This window comes from Epinephelus fuscoguttatus, linkage group LG21 (genome assembly GCF_011397635.1).
Source record: "Epinephelus fuscoguttatus linkage group LG21, E.fuscoguttatus.final_Chr_v1".
Classification (NCBI taxonomy): Eukaryota; Metazoa; Chordata; class Actinopteri; order Perciformes; family Serranidae; genus Epinephelus; species Epinephelus fuscoguttatus.
This window is the reverse complement of record NC_064772.1, coordinates 20,480,660-20,499,660: the sequence shown is the minus strand read 5'-3', so window position 1 is coordinate 20,499,660 and position 19,001 is coordinate 20,480,660. Positions and strand designations below refer to the sequence as shown.

The window sequence follows — 19,001 nt, the reverse complement described above, 5'->3', positions numbered from 1 at the left end:
ATTAAAACCAACTTATCGGGGGAAATGAACACTTGAACATACATTAGCATGATAATAACTACCTAAAATAACAAGAAACATGTTTGGAGAATTTTTATTTGACGTGTACTTTGAGTTGTTGGTGTCCCTTCGGAGGGAATCGCCTTGTTGTTAACAAATACTTCCGGGTAGAAAACCAGCAGACTTTAGCTACATATATATGAATATCTCACATTTTTCACGTCACTGTATCACCGTTTAGACTAATCTGATGTTTATAAAGTCTATAAACACAATGACTGAACAAACTACTATTTCTGTGTGCACGTTTTGTAAATAACTAGCTAACCGTTAGCTGTTAGCCCCGTTAGCGGTGTCTGTAATGACTCATTGGGCTCTAGTTTCTCAGACCGGGCGAGGGGGAGGCGCAGCGCACCTGCACTTCGCCAACTGGGTGTGGCCAGGCAGATTTTGCGCAGCTACTCCTCTTTCCCACCTCCGTCCCTCCTACCTGCGCAAGTCGGAAAGAGGGAGGAGAGAAGGCGTGGAGTGGGTTTTACACACATCACACCAATTACCAATATTATCACGCTAATGTATGTTCAAGTGTCCATTTCCCCTGATAAGTTGGTTTTAATTCGTTATTTGATTCTATAAACACAGTCTGACCATCTCGAGCCTTTATTTTGAGAAAGGCCCCTAATGCTCAGGAGATCAGATCACACTGTGGTTGATAGGTGACTTTCATGTGAGGGTAGAGTGAGTGGCAGGAGTGATGGCTTTGGTGGAGATGTGGAGCTGAATGTCATCGGTGAAGCAGTGAAACTGAAATCCATAACAGCAGTTTATATGACCAAGGGAGGGCAATGACAACCAGCCAGGTAAAACATTGCTTCTTCTCCCTGCAGAGTAGAGGTCCTCTGGGTAAACTGAGGGAATTAACACTCACTTAAAATGCATCATCATCATCTTTAAAGTGAATGTTTACAGCTACAGAAGAAATGATACAGCTGTTTTCACAGGCTGAGTAGTATTTCCCATGACGAGTAAACTGAACTTGATTTAACTTAATGTGTAAAATTGTGTGTCTTTAAAGCAATGATGTCCTAGTTCTTCTGGATAATCCACAGACCTCGCTGTGGCTGTGATCAGTTTTCACTTTCTGCTGAAGAAACAGTCCCTATGAAATCTGTCCACAGTGAGTTTGGTAGATTAGTAACTGGGACACCGTTTCTGTGAAGTAAAGTGAAATAAATGTCAAATAAAAGTGAAAAAATGTTTTGTTTTTGTGCTTTCGAGGTTCAAGGTTGCTTTATTTGTCATTCATCATGTACATGCTGAATGAAATACAGTACTCAATTCTCAGTGGAATAATAAATATATAAATGTAGTATATACCTAGAGAATCAAGCAGCCAGCATGAGCTTTTGCTTGTTAGCTTTTTAGTGTATTTTTTTCTTAAGTATTACTTGTTTAACATTACCAGGCTCCTGCCTCAGTATTTTTTTTTTTTTAATTTATAGGACTACTTAAATTATAAGATTGGATTTTAGGGTGCATGGCCTCAGACTTAGATGTGCTGACTCTCATCCTGACCACTCCACACTCAACTGCAAACCACCCCATTGCCTGTTGGAGGTCACATCATCTGCAAAGAGCAGATGCAATCCTGACATCCCCAAACCAAACCCCTCCCTCCCCATGCCTGCATCATGAGATCCTGTCCATGAATATCACAATACCACACTATTTTCAGTAAACATATTATGGAGGCCCACCAAGCAACATCTGGCGATCAAGTCCTGTTCCAGACATCTGAGGTGGTGGGACAGCTGCATGAAGAGAGAAAGAAAAAGACAGTTAAAAACCCGACACTCATCAAACAGCTCAGATCAGAGAGGATCAGACCAAAGTAAATCCTGTTTGTAACACAGGAGGGCTCCAAACACCACTAAGCTGAGAGATGTGAGACATCTGCAGCTGAAACACACTCTTCATTTGGAGAGGAATTGGCTCAGGTCACCCGTGGTTGCGTACATGGTTGTGGGTGACTTTAATCACGGCAATCTGCATGACACACTCCCAACATTCCATCAACACCTCACTATTGCCACTCGGGGCAACAATACACTTGACAAAGTGTATACAAATAGACGTAAGACATACAGAGAATTTCCCCGCCCCCACCTTGGCTCATCGGATCACATCTCCATTATGCTGGCCCCTGCATACTGCCCTGTGTTACAGAGCAAGAAAGCCACCCAGAAGACCATCACAGTGTGGCCAAACGAGGCTGTCGCTATGCTCCAGGACTGTTTCGAAACCACAGACTGGCAGATGTTCAAAGATGCAGTAACAGTGGATGGTGATGTGAACCTGGAAGCAGGGCCGGTCCAAGGCTCCATGGGGCCCTAAGGAAAATTTGATTTTGGGGCCCTCTATTACTGCCAATAATACTGATTATTGATCATTCACACACCTACTGTAAGTCATTTCATGTTCTACTCTGTCATCACTTGTAAAACTAGATGTGAAAACTTTTTGTTGTAGTTAGATTGTAATCCACAGTGATTAAGGCCAGGGAAGCAGACAACAGATTTGCAAACTTGCTGAAAAATCTTTCAATTAATATTTGGCAAAGTCAGCAACTCCCCCTACTGGCCACACAGAGAATACATAAAACCTCAAAGAGCAGCCTGGCATATTTTACCCATTTATGGTTTTTAATCTGAAATGGTAGCAAATTCAGCCGCAAGAGCAGCCTGGGGTTGATTTACACTTAGTATTCAAAGTGATATAGTACTAAGTGGGATACCGAATGTCATCTAGGCCAACTAAAAGTAACAAAATAAACCAGTCATTTACTGTAAACACAATCTGCTTTATTATTTCTTCTTTTAAATATACTGCAACACAGAGGGGACAGTGGGCACAGTGGATGGAGCAAAGGATGGAGATGGACCTAAGATGAGAAACAACAACAAAAGCTAGTCATGTTAGATGTTATATTACACTTGAAAATTATGCTGCTTATTACTAAGTAAAATAGTACAGCTATAGCTTGTAATACGAAAACAATCTGCCAGTGGAACAACTGAAAATTGCTTGAGAAGTTTTGAAATAATATGCATTTGTCTAAACACATGTCCCTTTTCATATGATTATATCTTATATTAAAAATGATTCATCTCAGAATGTTCTGCAGTACACTGAGCAATTACAAAGGCTGTTTTGTTGTTAATGTACCAAGTAGAGCTGAGGTTGCAGCAGACACAGAGGAGACAGTGGGCACAGTGGATGGATCAGAGGATGGAGATGGACCTAAGATGAAAAACATGTCCCTTGTCATATAATTATATCTTATATTTTAATGAGATAATTTGACTAGAAATTAAATATATATGGTGACAGTTTTTCCCTCACCTGATTCATTAGCCTTGGCTGAGCCTGAGGAGGTGGACAGCCCCTGGGCTGAGTCAGTGTCTCCTCCAAAATACTTTAACAGTGCTCCTGGGGAAGTTTCATATAACTTATGAGCATAATAGGGAGTTGATGTAAAAGGAATATGTTTATTTACTCACATAAATTACTATGCTCTGCAGCAAACAACATATCTCAAACTGTAAGTTAACTAAGTTAATTCATTAATGCAAAAACATATCGCTAGCAAACGTCACCACGTCTGTAATTAATGTTAGTTGTTATTAAACATTTGCTATCAAACGTTGTTATCAAAAACGTTGTTTTGATGCCAAAAAGTGACCCAGAATATAAACACCGAGACAGGGGCGATTCTAGGATCAGAGGTTTAGGGGTGCTGAGCACCCAGAGAGTTGCCCGGCCAGGCAAGATAAGTTTCACTGTTTTGTACATTTTAACTCAATTTCATTCCCACATTTGTGAAAGAAAAGCAGAACACTTTTTTGGGAAAGTCTGTGACTAAACCATCAAATCTTATAAACGTTATTTAAATGCTGAGCCACAGCAAAAGAGACAGACAATCATAAAAGAAACATATCGTAACCCTAATTTCTGGGGGAAGACAACTCATTTTGATACAGCAGCTCCTCAACATACGCATAAACAGTATGTATGTTACTGGAGTAAACCAGCCCCCTATAGTGAGTACCAAAAACACCAAAAAAGGACCTTGGACTTATTTTTTGGACTTCCATTTGAAATGCAATGCACAACATGTAACACTAACACATTAACAGTAATTGACTTTTTCACTGTTTGTCTCTGCCTTTTTCCTTCTTGTCTGTAAATACAAATACATAAATAAAAATACACTTCAAAAAAAGAAAAGTGCTTGAAATCTACAAAATAATAATAATAAAATAATAAAGAGAGGCAACCCTGCCTATGGTACAATGTATGCACACACCTGGGAGTGCACCTCTCCAACAGCCTCACCTGGCAGGATAACTCCACCAACATTATTAAGAAGGCCCATCAACGCCTATATTTCCTGAGGAAATTGAAAAGGGCAGGCTTGAAGACAGACATCCTCAAGTCCTTCTACAGGTGTGTGGTGGAGAGCATCCTCACTTCCTGCATCACCGTGTGGTACTGCAGCTGCACAGTGGCAGAGAAGCAGGCACTACAGCGGGTGGTCACCTCTGCACAGAGGATCATTGGCTGCAGCTTGCCACCTCTGTCATCCATCTACACCATCATATGCAAGGACAGAGCAAGTGCCATCATGAGGGACTCTACCCACCCCGCACATGGACTGTTTGACCCTCTCCCCTCAGGCAGGCGGCTGCGTAGCATCCAGGCAAGGACAACCAGGCTGAAGAACAGCTTTTTCCAAGATGCAGTAATGCTGCTGAATGGTGGACACTATTAGACCTTTTGCACTTTTTGCACTTTTAGACCATATATCTGCTGCTCCCCCCAGAGACATACCTGTTCTCTGTGGTGGATTGCCCCCTCTGGGTTGGGAGAGAGTTACTGAATGCCCCAAGAACTTTGGGTAGTGACCAAGAGAATGAGATCATGGATACAATCGGCTGAAATGAGTTTCCCCCGTAGGATGGCTGGAATCAGCCTTCCAGATAAAGTAAGGAATTCAGAGTAGAGCCGCTGCTCCTTTGTGTCAAAAGGCACCAGTTGATGTGGTTCTAACATGTCATCTCATCTCATCTCATCTCATATATCTCATCTGGCCTGAGAATGCCTCAGGATCTCCCAGGAGGAGCTGGAAAACATTGCTGGGGGGAGAGGCATCTGAAGCTCACCACTTTGCTCACCCTGCTGCCCCCATGACCCTGCCCAGGATAAACAGATGAAAATGAATGAATAAATGGATGGAGCTGTGTGAGAGTTCATAAACAGGTGTTTTTATATAGTTTTCTATTGTTAAACATGGTCCCTGATTAAAAACAATAGCATGAGGGTACAACTCATTATTAATAACCTCTCACTGACCAAAGTAGGTGAAATATTCATAACACATCCACACCAGGATCACCACATCCAACCTGATGTTACTGATTTTATTTCCAGTGAACCACCATGAAACCAGGGGCCCTGCATGACAGCAATCCACACAGTAACCTGTCAAACAGCAATAAAATCTCACAGCTTCTAATGCTTCATAGGATACAGTGGTGAGTGTTTTAAATTGGTAGAAAAAAAAAATCATGGTTTAAAAAAAACAGGACAAACTTGCTATTGGGCTCAGCCATGAACACTTCTGTTTGATTCACTAAGTGTAAACATCCACAGTACAGGTGGGCCTCTCAGTGGTAATAACGGAGGGTAAGGGCAGTCAAAATCATTGTGTTGCTTGGTGATTGAAGACAGTCGAAGCCCATTTCTCTTAGTTTTAGGAGCTTAAACTCAGGAAAGAAGTAAGTACTGGAATACTTTACTCTTGTAAAAGTACTTCTCTCTTCACACTTGTACTATTCTTATTGAAGGAACATTGGAAAACAGCCTAAAGACGTTGCTTTAAATCTCAGAAGTGAGGAAGTTTTTGTGAGACTCTACAACAAAATGAAAACTAAACAAAAAAAAGTTGAGATTTGAACTGATAATGTTTCCCACGATCTGTGGTGTGGGTGGTTGTTTGTCAAGCATTGTGACAGTGCCAGCTATTTCCAAAGAATTACAGTTCAAGTTCTTAACTGACAGTGATTAACGAACAGTGATTTGGAAATGTTCTGCTCAGTAATCTCATATCAATCTCAAGGACAGGCCTGTACCTGAAACTATTTTGTTGTGTTGCTGTGGGAATCTTTCAGTGACCTTGAAAGGAGTGGTGAGGAGTTTGACTAAATAATACAGAAGTTACACTGGGTCAGTAAATGCCAGTAAACAAACAACACTCTTAACAGCATCTGGACTTAAATTCATTACCAGGTGACAAATTACAGAGTTGGTTAATTGACACTGAATTAACTCTTTGGGCCACATGTTGGTTTGTAAGAGAGAATAAACTGTACTGCGTATAGTTTACAGCAGCAATGACGGGGTCCAAGCAGAGTGCAATCTCTGACTTGACATGACCTCAGTGAGCACTTGAAAACATACCACATGCATAAATGACTTGGCCTGCTGGGGATTCAAAGCCAGTACCTTTTTATCTGCAGACAGAATGACTTACTGACTTTGTGAATGGGGAGACATGGTTGTTCATACACCTTCTCACAAGTTGAGGCAATGACCTCACGGGTAAAGCTCTGGCATTTTTGTCGAATTAAACTTAAAACGCTGACAACAGTGAAAATGTTGGTGATAACGTTCTGACAAAAATCACACACCACGGTTGGTTTCAGGTGTATTTTCACATATTTTGGTGATGTTTGATCAAAAATTTGGTGAAACAGATCTAGTGTTGACACTGAATGTTTTATGCAGCAACTGAGTTATGACCCTAAAGTGTGCAAACAGAATTTAGTAATTGTCCCCATTAAGACTTAATGGGCAAATATGGCCATTAAATGCTGCTGCGAGATGCAATTTAAGAAAACTAAAAAGTTTGGACACACCTTCTCATTCAATGCGTTTTCTTTATTTTCATGACTATTTACATTGTAGATTCTCACTGAAGGCATCAAAACTATGAATGAACACATGTGGAGTTATGTACTTAGCAAAAAAAGGTGAAATAACTGAAAACATGTTTTATATTCTAGTTTCTTCAAAATAGCCACCCTTTGCTCTGATTACTGCTTTGCACACTCTTGGCATTCTCTCCATGAGCTTCAAGAGGTAGTCACCTGAAATGGTTTCCACTTCACAGGTGTGCCTTATCAGGGTTAATTAGTGGAATTTCTTGCTTTATCAATGGGGTTGGGACCATCAGTTGTGTTGTGCAGAAGTCAGGTTAATACACAGCCGACAGCCCTATTGGACAACTGTTAAAATTCATATTATGGCAAGAACCAATCAGCTAACTAAAGAAAAACGAGTGGCCATCATTACTTTAAGAAATGAAGGTCAGTCAGTCCGGAAAATTGCAAAAACTTTAAATGTGTCCCCAAGTGGAGTCGCAAAAACCATCAAGCGCTACAACGAAACTGGCACACATGAGGACCGACCCAGGAAAGGAAGACCAAGAGTCACCTCTGCTTCTGAGGATAAGTTCATCCGAGTCACCAGCCTCAGAAATCGCAAGTTAACAGCAGCTCAGATCAGAGACCAGATGAATGCCACACAGAGTTCTAGCAGCAGACCCATCTCTAGAACAACTGTTAAGAGGAGACTGCGCCAATCAGGCCTTCATGGTCAAATAGCTGCTAGGAAACCACTGCTAAGGAGAGGCAACAAGCAGAAGAGATTTGTTTGGGCCAAGAAACACAAGGAATGGACATTAGACCAGTGGAAATCTGTGCTTTGGTCTGATGAGTCCAAATTTGAGATCTTTGGTTCCAACCGCCGTGTCTTTGTGAGACGCAGAAAAGGTGAACGGATGGATTCCACATGCCTGGTTCCCACTGTGAAGCATGGAGGAGGAGGTGTGATGGTGTGGGGGTGTGTTGCTGGTGACACTGTTGGGGATTTATTCAAAATTGAAGGCACACTGAACCAGCATGGCTACCACAGCATCCTGCAGCGACATGCCATCCCATCCGGTTTGCGTTTAGTTGGACCATCATTTATTTTTCAACAGGACAATGACCCCAAACACACCTCCAGGCTGTGTAAGGGCTATTTGACCAAGAAGGAGAGTGATGGAGTGCTGCGGCAGATGACCTGGCCTCCACAGTCACCGGACCTGAACCCAATCGAGATGGTTTGGGGTGAGCTGGACCGCAGAGTGAAGGCAAAGGGGCCAACAAGTGCTAAACACCTCTGGGAACTCCTTCAAGACTGTTGGAAAACCATTTCAGGTGACTACCTCTTGAAGCTCATGGAGAGAATGCCAAGAGTGTGCAAAGCAGTAATCAGAGCAAAGGGTGGCTATTTTGAAGAAACTAGAATATAAAACATATTTTCAGTTATTTCACCTTTTTTTGCTAAGTACATAACTCCACATGTGTTCATTCATAGTTTTGATGCCTTCAGTGAGAATCTACAATGTAAATAGTCATGAAAATAAAGAAAACGCATTGAATGAGAAGGTGTGTCCAAACTTTTGGCCTGTACTGTATGTACAGTAACGGCTCGTGGTGAAATTGGGTGGGACGGCTAACGCACTGTTAACGCAGTAACAGTATCATCACACCGAGATATAGTACCAGATTACAGCAACAATGCACTGCAACAAAACTAGAGAATTAGGCTAACTACAAAAATATTCTGATGCCAAAAGCTCTCTCTCTCTCTCTTTCTCTCTCTCTCTCTCTCTCTCTCTCTGTGTGCTCGCACACACGCGCATACACACACACACACACACACACACACACACACACACACACACACACAGAATATTTTGTGCTGTACACTAGGGCTGGGTGGTATGGCCTAAAATCAATATCATGGTATTATTTTGGGGGGATGCAGTGACGGTATATCGTGGTATCGTCTTCTCTCTTTTTTTTTTACACCATAAATAAAACAATTTAAAAAGCCATACAAGTCTAGGATGGAAACTATTTATCGTCAGAAGTAAAACGGTTGCTAATCCATCTATTATTGTGTATAAAACCTTATACAGTATGTATAACGTTAGAGGGAAGAGGGAGGGCTGGCAGCTCCCGGGCCCTCTTCTCCCACGGGCCTGGGTTTGGTGCGGTCGGCCAGGGCTGGAGGTGTGTGAGGCAGGCAGACAGGCAGGCAGGTCAGCCGGGCCCCGTTCTGCCGCCGTAACCACAAAAGCAGAACATAAATAAAATAGAACACAAAAACATAAATAAAAATACACTTCAAAAAAAGAAAAGTGCTTGAAATCTACAAAATAATAATAATAAAATAATAAAGAGAGGCAACCCTGCCTATGGTACAATGTATGCACACACCTGGGAGTGCACCTCTCCAACAGCCTCACCTGGCAGGATAACTCCACCAACATTATTAAGAAGGCCCATCAACGCCTATATTTCCTGAGGAAATTGAAAAGGGCAGGCTTGAAGACAGACATCCTCAAGTCCTTCTACAGGTGTGTGGTAGAGAGCATCCTCACTTCCTGCATCACCGTGTGGTACTGCAGCTGCACAGTGGCAGAGAAGCAGGCACTACAGCGGGTGGTCACCTCTGCACAGAGGATCATTGGCTGCAGCTTGCCACCTCTGTCATCCATCTACACCATCATATGCAAGGACAGAGCAAGTGCCATCATGAGGGACTCTACCCACCCCGCACATGGACTGTTTGACCCTCTCCCCTCAGGCAGGCGGCTGCGTAGCATCCAGGCAAGGACAACCAGGCTGAAGAACAGCTTTTTCCAAGATGCAGTAATGCTGCTGAATGGTGGACACTATTAGACCTTTTGCACTTTTTGCACTTTTAGACCATATATCTGCTGCTCCCCCCAGAGACATACCTGTTCTCTGTGGTGGATTGCCCCCTCTGGGTTGGGAGAGAGTTACTGAATGCCCCAAGAACTTTGGGTAGTGACCAAGAGAATGAGATCATGGATACAATCGGCTGAAATGAGTTTCCCCCGTAGGATGGCTGGAATCAGCCTTCCAGATAAAGTAAGGAGTTCAGAGTAGAGCCGCTGCTCCTTTGTGTCAAAAGGCACCAGTTGATGTGGTTCTAACATGTCATCTCATCTCATCTCATCTCATCTCATATATCTCATCTCATCTCATCTGGCCTGAGAATGCCTCAGGATCTCCCAGGAGGAGCTGGAAAACATTGCTGGGGGGAGAGGCGTCTGAAGCTCACCACTTTGCTCACCCTGCTGCCCCCATGACCCTGCCCAGGATAAACCGATGAAAATGAATGAATGAATGGATGGAGCTGTGTGAGAGTTCATAAACAGGTGTTTTTATATAGTTTTCTATTGTTAAACATGGTCCCTGATTAAAAACAATAGCATGAGGGTACAACTCATTATTAATAACCTCTCACTGACCAAAGTAGGTGAAATATTCATAACACATCCACACCAGGATCACCACATCCAACCTGATGTTACTGATTTTATTTCCAGTGAACCACCATGAAACCAGGGGCCCTGCATGACAGCAATCCACACAGTAACCTGTCAAACAGCAATACAATCTCACAGCCTCTAATGCCTCATAGGATACAGTGGTGAGTGTTTTAAATTGGTAGAAAAAAAAATCATGGTTTCAAAAAAACAGGACAAATTTGCTATTGGGCTCAGCCATGAACACTTCTGTTTGATTCACTAAGTGTAAACATCCACAGTACAGGTGGGCCTCTCAGTGGTGGTAATAACGGAGGGTAAGGGCAGTCAAAATCATTGTGTTCGTTTGGGGATTGAAGACAGTCGAAGCCCATTTCTCTTAGTTTTAGGAGCTTAAACTCAGGAAAGAAGTAAGTACTGGAATACTTTACTCTTGTAAAAGTACTTCTCTCTTCACACTATTCTTATTGAAAGAACATTGGAAAACAGCCTAAAAACGTTGCTTTAAAGCAGAAGCGAGGAAGTTTTTGTGAGACTCTACAACAAAATGAAAACTAAACAAAAAAAAGTTGAGATTTGAACTGATAATGTTTCCCACGATCTGTGGTGTGGGTGGTTGTTTGTCAAGCATTGTGACAGTGCCAGCTATTTCCAAAGAATTACAGTTCAAGTTCTTAACTGACAATGTTTAATGAACAATGATTAACGAACAGTGATTTGGAAACGTTCTGCTCAGTCATCTCATATCAATCTCAAGGACAGGCCTGTACCTGAAACTATTTTGTTGTGTTGCTGTGGGAATCTTTCAGTGACCTTGAAAGGAGTGGTGAGGAGTTTGACTAAATAATACAGAAGTTACACTGGGTCAGTAAATGCCAGTAAACAAACAACACTCTTAACAGCATCTGGACTTAAATTCATTACCAGGTGACAAATTACAGAGTTGGTTAATTGACACTGAATTAACTCTTTGGGCCACATGTTGGTTTGTAAGAGAGAATAAACTGTACTGCGTATAGTTTACAGCAGCAATGACGGGGTCCAAGCAGAGTGCAATCTCTGGTGGTTGATTTGACATTGATTTCAGAATTATTTACACACAGAGAAAAACACTTGGTGTTGGAAACTGAATGCACAACCGTGTAAAGAAATGATAAGCATTAAAGCATAAAAAAAAATCTTTCTTGTGGTTCTTATGTGCAGCATTTTCTTTTCTTTATGAACTCTGATTTGTGAAATAGACATTTGTCTTGGTTGGAAGAAATAGCTACAAATAAAGTAAATTAGGTAAATAAATCCCTGCAGTTCACACAAACCTTAACATGATCATAGAAATTTTAAACATTCTCATGTTTGTGAGAACTGATCACACAAACCAGGAATCATTTTCTTGCTGTCAGTTACTTGCCAGGTGTCCTGGAGGAGGAAAATGTATTTCATACATCCTTCTGAGATTACTAAATGAGAGTGGAGCATACAGAATCTGACCCAGTGAGGAATTACACTCACACTGAGTCATCTCTGCAAACTTTTTAGAACAAAGCAATAAATAAATAATAAAAAATAAGTACATTTAAAAAAATAAGCAAAACAATACACTAACAAGAGCAAGAGTATGGGACTCAAACAATCATTTTATTCTATTTACATTTCATTTTATGTCTGTGAAATAATCTTCTATCAGCTCTGTGAGGCTGGACTGAGGCACAGTGTTGGTTTTTTAACTGTATGCTAACACACTCACACTGTCGTTAGGATTCATCTGGATTGAGATTTTTGCCAGTCCACTGTTGAGGTTTTGTCTTAAACAATAATCAAAGTTCAAAGTGGGTATTTGATCATTTTATCTATCTATCTATCTATCTATATATACATATATATATATGCATTCATTCATTCATTTTCTAACCGCTTCATCCTCTTGAGGGTCACGGGGGGGCTGGAGCCTATCCCAGCTGACATCGGGCGAGAGGCAGGGTACACCCTGGACAGGTCGCCAGACTATCGCAGGGCTGACACATAGAGACAAACAACCATTCACACTCACATTCACACCTATGGACAATTTAGAGTCACCAATTAACCTAGTCCCCAATCTGCATGTCTTTGGACTGCGCATACACACACACACACACACACACACACACACACACACACACACACACAGAATATTTTGTGCTGTACACTAGGGCTGGGTGGTATGGCCTAAAATCAACATCATGGTATTATTTTGGGGGGATGCAGTGACGGTATATCGTGGTATCGTCTTCTCTCTTTTTTTTTTACACCATAAATAAAACAGTTTAAAAAGCCATACAAGTCTAGGATGGAAACTATTTATCGTCAGAAGTAAAACGGTTGCTAATCCATCTATTATTGTGTATAAAACCTTATACAGTATGTATAACGTTAGAGGGAAGAGGGAGGGCTGGCAGCTCCCGGGCCCTCTTCTCCCGCGGGCCTGGGTTTGGTGCGGTCGGCCAGGCCTGGAGGTGTGTGAGGCAGGCAGGCAGGCAGGCAGGTCGGCCGGGCCCCGTTCTGCCGCCGTATGAAGGTAACCACAAAAGCAGTACCGCAGTGCATGTTGACTGCGGTAAATTACTGTCACTGCGAATACTGCCCAGCCCTACTTGGGCCTACCTTATTTGAAGAGAAGCTCACATCGACGGCCTTTCTGGGATGCAAACAGGTTAATCATTAAAGTCCGATGATTTTTGGATGAGGTCCCGCTCGATAGACAGCATTTAAAATAATTCACCTCGTTCAGCATGATGCTAACCCAATTCGCAAGACTCAACGCTCACTCTCCCACTACAGTAACAGCGGGCAGGCCCTCACTGTAGCCACGCACTGTCATTGGCCAAAAGTTAGTGGCCTGGGCTGAATTAATTTAGCCCAACTGGACAGTAAATCAAGGGGGCTTGTCACGACACCTGTCACTCAAATGTGACAATAATGATTGGAAGCTGATTCTAGGAGCATGGGCTGTAAAAAATCTGTCCATTTAGATAAATCCTGCGTTTTTGTGACTATTTTAGTGCTGTTGAGTGCTGCTATAGGTTCCACCAAATACAATCAGTTCTAAGGTTCAATAACTAGTATTTTAATATCTTCAGGCAGTGTCAAAATAGGGTTGGACAAAGACATTTTACCACAGAACAAGGAAGTCAAACAAATCAAATCATTGCTGTAAGATTTTGTACCAGCTAAACGGATGCTGTTGACATTGCTTCATGACCTTGATTATTTTATGATCTTAAGATAACACCATCCTGTCTGAAGCTGTTTCTGTCTGCTTTATCTTATATCATATTATATCTATATTACATTCTGCTTTATATTTCCACAGAAGAAGGAAGTCAAATAAATCTACACTCACTAAACTGGGTCATCTGACCACACAGACACGACTTCTAGTAAGAAACCTCTGTGTCATTTTTGATTGTGATCTCAGTTGTAAAAGCCCATTTTTTATCATAGCTCCAAAAGTGACATATATCGAAAAGATTTGTCTCATTTTGAATCAGACGATCTGCTGATTAACTCTATATACACGATATGTTATGATCCACTAAAATTAATTTAATTCAGTTTTATTTATAAAGCCCAATATTACAAATCACAATATAGGCAAAAATGATGTCTGTTGCTTCTTTAATGAAACTTCATTAGTCATTTCTTCCAACTCAAAATTTTCAAATGTTTCAACTGTCAACAAACCTGCTGAAATCATCTATTGCTCTTACAATGGCCACTTTCACCTTATGGTCCTGCATTTATCTTATTGCTATTGGCACATTTAGTGCATTTATTTTAATGGCACAAAGCAATACATCGCATTTCCTCACCACAATCATGTGTGGACTGAAGCTCCACCCAGAACCACATAAAAGAGTGCCACCTTCCAGTCTGAGTCCAGGGGTGGTTACACAGTATAAATATATGTGAAATCCAGCTTGAAATTTACCACTTGAGACACACAGAAGCAGACAGTTATCTTCTCCGTTAACCTCAGCAGACCTTGTGACAATGCCTGGAGCCTGGAGTGAGACAAAGGACGCCACTGAGGAAATTCAGAAGATTTGTGATCAGGTGAGCTTCAATCTACCTTTATTCTTCACAGCATCCACACACAACTCTCTGGTCTGTATTTCAGTCTGGATTTACACCATGTTTTATTCCATTCACACACAGGTGAAGGGGCCAGTGGAGGCTGTCACAGATCGGAAGTATACAGTCTACAGAGCAGTCAAATACAGGAGTCAGGTTGTGGCTGGAGAGAACTTCCTCATCAAGGTAAAAAAAATATTGCTACCTTTGACAAAAAGGTTTGAAAGCCTCAGGTGTGTCTTTGTGTGATATACAAGTTGAATTAATTGTGACATCCATTTGAACCTAATGTCATGTTAGATTCATGGCAGGACAGTAAACACCAGTTAAACATCCCTGATGGTAGAAGATCTTCACTGTTCAGCAACACAAGCTCCAGATTAATATATTTGCTAAGATGTATAATTTACTTTCATTTTCCTGCAGGTTGATGTTGGAGAGGACTATGATCATCTGAGCGTACATCACAAACTTCCATGTGATGGAGGAGAGGTTGTGCTGCGCGGTGTCGAGCAGCACAGAGCCAAAGACGCCCCGCTCGTACCTTTCACCAACTGATCACACAACCTGTTTCAACAGTTAAACACTTATAGGCTGCAGTCTCATGTTAAAATGCTCTGCTTCTTTATTCTGAAATGATTTGACTTTGATTTGGTGTTGGAGAGCACCAAGTTGAATGCACTACATTCTAAAGAAAACATAAAGATTAAAGCATTAAAAAAATTATAATTATTTTTGTGGTTCTTATGTGCAGCATTTGCTTTTCTTTTGTGAAGTCTGATTTTTTAAATAGATGTCATCTCGGCTGGAAGAAATGGTTACAAGTACATTTAAAAAAGTAAACACACAAACCGGGAAACATTTTTTGCTGTCAGTTAATTGTCAGGTCAGGTGTCCTGGAGGAGGAAAATTAATTGTATACATACTTCTGAGATTACTAAATGAGTGTGGAGTGTACAGAATCTGACCAAATGAGGAAACACACTCACACTGAGTCCTGTCTGCAAACTTTCCTGAACAAAGGTAACACAAAGAGGAATGATATTAACAGGCTGCTATCAGCTCTGTGAGGCTGCACTGAGGAACAGTGGTGCTTTGAGCTGAATACTAACATGCCCACATTGTCATGAGGATTGTCACCCTGTCGATCCAACCTGTTATTGAGATATTTCAGATATTTTACCTGATTTTAACCATTCCTGTAAAACGCCCATCCAAGGCATACCCAAGGTTAACAAAAAGCTGTTCTTGTTTCATTTTTAGTACATGTTCATGCATGGTCTCATTAGAAAGGTAACACTGAAGTGTCTCCACCATAAGTCAGAATCATTGTAAGTGCTGATCTCACTGATCTCACATTGTATAAGTTTCAACACACTGCTGTTAATTTTTTTTTTATCTTAAAAACTGGGATTTATTAGCTGGGAAACACAATGGCACCATAGCGTCAAGCCTCACCTAGTCCAAATTAAATATAGATAGCAATGTTTTTCTAAGGTTTTGTCCAGGTGCTTTTGAGAGAAAGGGCAAAACAAATCAGCACAGACAGAAATGTCTATTTAGGAGCTTACTGTATACAACAACACTTTTAGAAAACCTAAAAACCAAAAGACTGTTTTCATCTTATCATTCATGTAGCCTACATTTGTAATAGTCTATAATGACAGTAAACAAGACAAAAAAAAAGCTCCCTCGGGGTTGGCAGCATCATTGACTACAAGACCCATCAGTCTCTGGACCAACCTCTGGCTACTGATTGGCTCTGAAACCCAGGAAGTAAGGCAGGCCCATGTCCAGCCACCATTTGGGTATCATGCTGTCAGCATACTTAGATGTAAACTACATTTATAATGGACAGTACATGGAGAAATTTGAACCGTTGAAATAATGCAACAACAGTTTGTGGATATCTGTGGATGTAAAAATGTGTGTGGACTAAATATATCACTGGATTGAGCTCGGATTGTTTGAACACCATGCAGTAACCAGTGTAGTCTACAGTCCCCATGTGTCCAGTTATGGAAACACAACCTCCACACTCATACAGCACATAAGGTTATGGAGTGTATGAGGATCATTTCTGTTGGAATTTTATTGATTTGTGGATCATGACAAGTCATAATAGGAGACGAATTACTGTTTCTTGTTTGTCCAGCAGAAGCATTTATTAAACCAGCACTGGTGGATGTATCTTGAAATAGTCTGCATCAATCAAACCGCAAGGAGTGCAGCTTTCTAACGATAGGTCGTATGAGTAAACCACTTAAACACAGCAGCTGTTTAAGTTGCCCATAAGTGGGCCACAGATGAAGATGATTTACACTGATGACAGGTGAAGTGAACAACATTGATCATCTTGGTACAGTGCAACATTTTGCTGGGAAACCGTAGGTTCTGACATTCATGTGGATGCCACCTGACACGCTACACCCACCTAAACACCAGTGCAGAGGCTCCCCCCCTCATGGCAACAGCACCCCCCAGTAGCAGTGGCCCCCAACAGGACAGTGCACCACGCCACACCACAAACACTGCTCAAGAATGGCCATGCCAAAGAGCTCAAGTTGTCAACCTGACCTCCAAATTCCCCAGATCCAAATAAATAAATAATTAGCTGCAGGTGTTTGATTTCAGCTGGCAGGCAGTGTCAAAAAAAAGGGTTGGGCAAAGATATTTTTCGACAGAAGAAAGAAGTCAAACAAATGTAATCGCTGTTGTTAGATTCTGTGCCCGCTAGACGGCTGTTGTAGACATTACTTCATGCTCTTGATTATTTTATGATCTTAAGATAACACCATCCTGGTTGAAGCTGTTTCAGTCTGCTTTATGTTAGAACATGCAGGCTCTGCACAGACGGGCACCCCGAGTTTGAATGAGGGGCTCTTGCTGTGAAGCAAAAACCACTGCAGTACTGTGCGGCCCTTGACTTTGTTGAGACAGATATGATATACACTTGTTTAAAGAAGACTTGGACTTTATTAATTTGAATGAAATGTTAATATGTGCAGCTCCACCCAACATGTAGTGGAGCCACCTGTCAGGTGTACCCAGGAGTGGTCACTGTGTATAAATACTGTACTGTATAAACAGTTCAAACTCTTGAGACGCATAAAAGCAAACAGTTGACTTCTCTGTTAACTTCAACAGACCCTGTTGCAATGGACGGATGGAGTAAGACAGAGGACGCCACCGAGACAACTAAAATGATATGTAATCTGGTGAGCTTTAATCTACCTTTATTCTTCACAGCCTCCACACACAACTCTCTGCTCTGCATTTCAGTCTGGATTAACACCATATTTTGTTCCATTCACACACAGGTGAAGGACCAAGTGGAGAAACAGACAGGCAAGAACTATGGGGAATTCAAAGCAGTTAAATACAGGATTAAGAATGTGGAGGGAGGACAACTCTTCGTCATCAAGGTAAATAATTTTGTGACATTTAAAAAAAACATTTGAAAGCCTCAGATGTGTCTTTGTATAATATACAAACTGAATTAATTGTGTGTGTTGAACCTAATGTCATGTCAAAGTCATGGCAGGACAGTAAACACCAGATCTGTGATGGCAGAAGATCTTCACTATTCAGCAACACAAGATGCAGTTATCCTCTCTCATGCAGGTTCATGCTGGTGGAGCAGACTATATTCATCTGAGTGTCTTCCAAATACCTCTGCTTGTACATGGTGCGCCGGACCCAAAGGAAATACTGCGTGGTGTCGAGCAGCACAAAACCAAAGACGACCCCCTCGTACCTTTCACCAACTGATCACACAACCTGTTTCAACAGTTAAACACTTACAGGCTGCAGTCTCATGTTAAAATGCTCTGCTTCTTTATTCTGAAATGGTTTTACACAGATATTTGATGTTGGGAAGAAGCAAGTTAAATGCACTGCCTTCTAAAGATATAAAGATTAAAGCATAAAAAAACCTCGATACATTTCTTGTGGTTCTTATGTGCAGTATTTGCTTTTCTTTCATGGAGTCTGATTTCTAACCAGCAGTAGTGGATGTATCTTGAAATAGTCCACATCAATCAAACTGTAAGGAGTGTAGCTTTCTAACGATAGGATGTGTGAGTTTTTTTGGTTAAGAAGTGTACCTCTTTACGGCATGTAGAAAACACAAGTTCCTCTAAAGACTCACAGATGATTTCAATCACAGGCAACATAACAAAGCACAGGGATGACTGGGTTAGGGATGGAATGTGAGTGTGTTGGAGAAGAGGTCAGAGTGGTCTGGATGGTCTGCAGCCTGCAGCCAGGACTTAGCAGCAGCATGTTAGCATGCTAGCATTTGCTAAGTAGCATAGCACGTAAGTACAGCTGAGGCTGATGGAAATATTATGAGTTTTAGGTATTCATAAAGCAAAGTACTGGACATATTTGTACCTGAAAGTTGGCAAAAATGTTCAATCAG

General features: G+C 41.4%; 2 protein-coding genes across 2 annotated transcripts in view; both read left to right on the top strand.

Moving 5' to 3' along the window:
- The window catches only part of LOC125882190 (leukocyte cysteine proteinase inhibitor 1-like), a 28,573-nt gene extending 10,053 nt beyond the window's left edge, over positions 1–18,520 (top strand). The window contains exons 2-3 of the mRNA XM_049565922.1: positions 17,899–18,003; positions 18,203–18,520. Coding sequence (XP_049421879.1) covers positions 17,899–18,003; positions 18,203–18,349 — 252 coding nt within the window. The 3' untranslated portion in view covers positions 18,350–18,520. The remainder of the gene's footprint in view (positions 1–17,898; positions 18,004–18,202) is intronic.
- LOC125882198 (stefin-C-like) lies at positions 14,400–15,307 on the top strand. The gene is made up of 3 exons (XM_049565935.1): positions 14,400–14,560; positions 14,663–14,764; positions 15,005–15,307. The coding sequence occupies exons 1-3, from the start codon at positions 14,498–14,500 to the stop codon at positions 15,134–15,136; spliced, it is 297 nt and encodes a 98-aa protein (XP_049421892.1). The 5' UTR covers positions 14,400–14,497; the 3' UTR covers positions 15,137–15,307.
- Positions 18,521–19,001: the final 481 nt, after the last annotated feature.

Bases quoted from the DNA above. Each gene is read 5' to 3' on its own strand.
- LOC125882198 (XM_049565935.1), top strand. From the start codon at position 14,498: ATGCCTGGAGCCTGGAGTGAGACAAAGGACGCCACTGAGGAAATTCAG. The intron at 14,561-14,662 runs GTGAGCTTCAAT...ATTCACACACAG, and splicing joins TTCAGAAGATTTGTGATCAG to GTGAAGGGGCCAGTGGAGGC. The intron at 14,765-15,004 runs GTAAAAAAAATA...ATTTTCCTGCAG, and splicing joins GAGAGAACTTCCTCATCAAG to GTTGATGTTGGAGAGGACTA.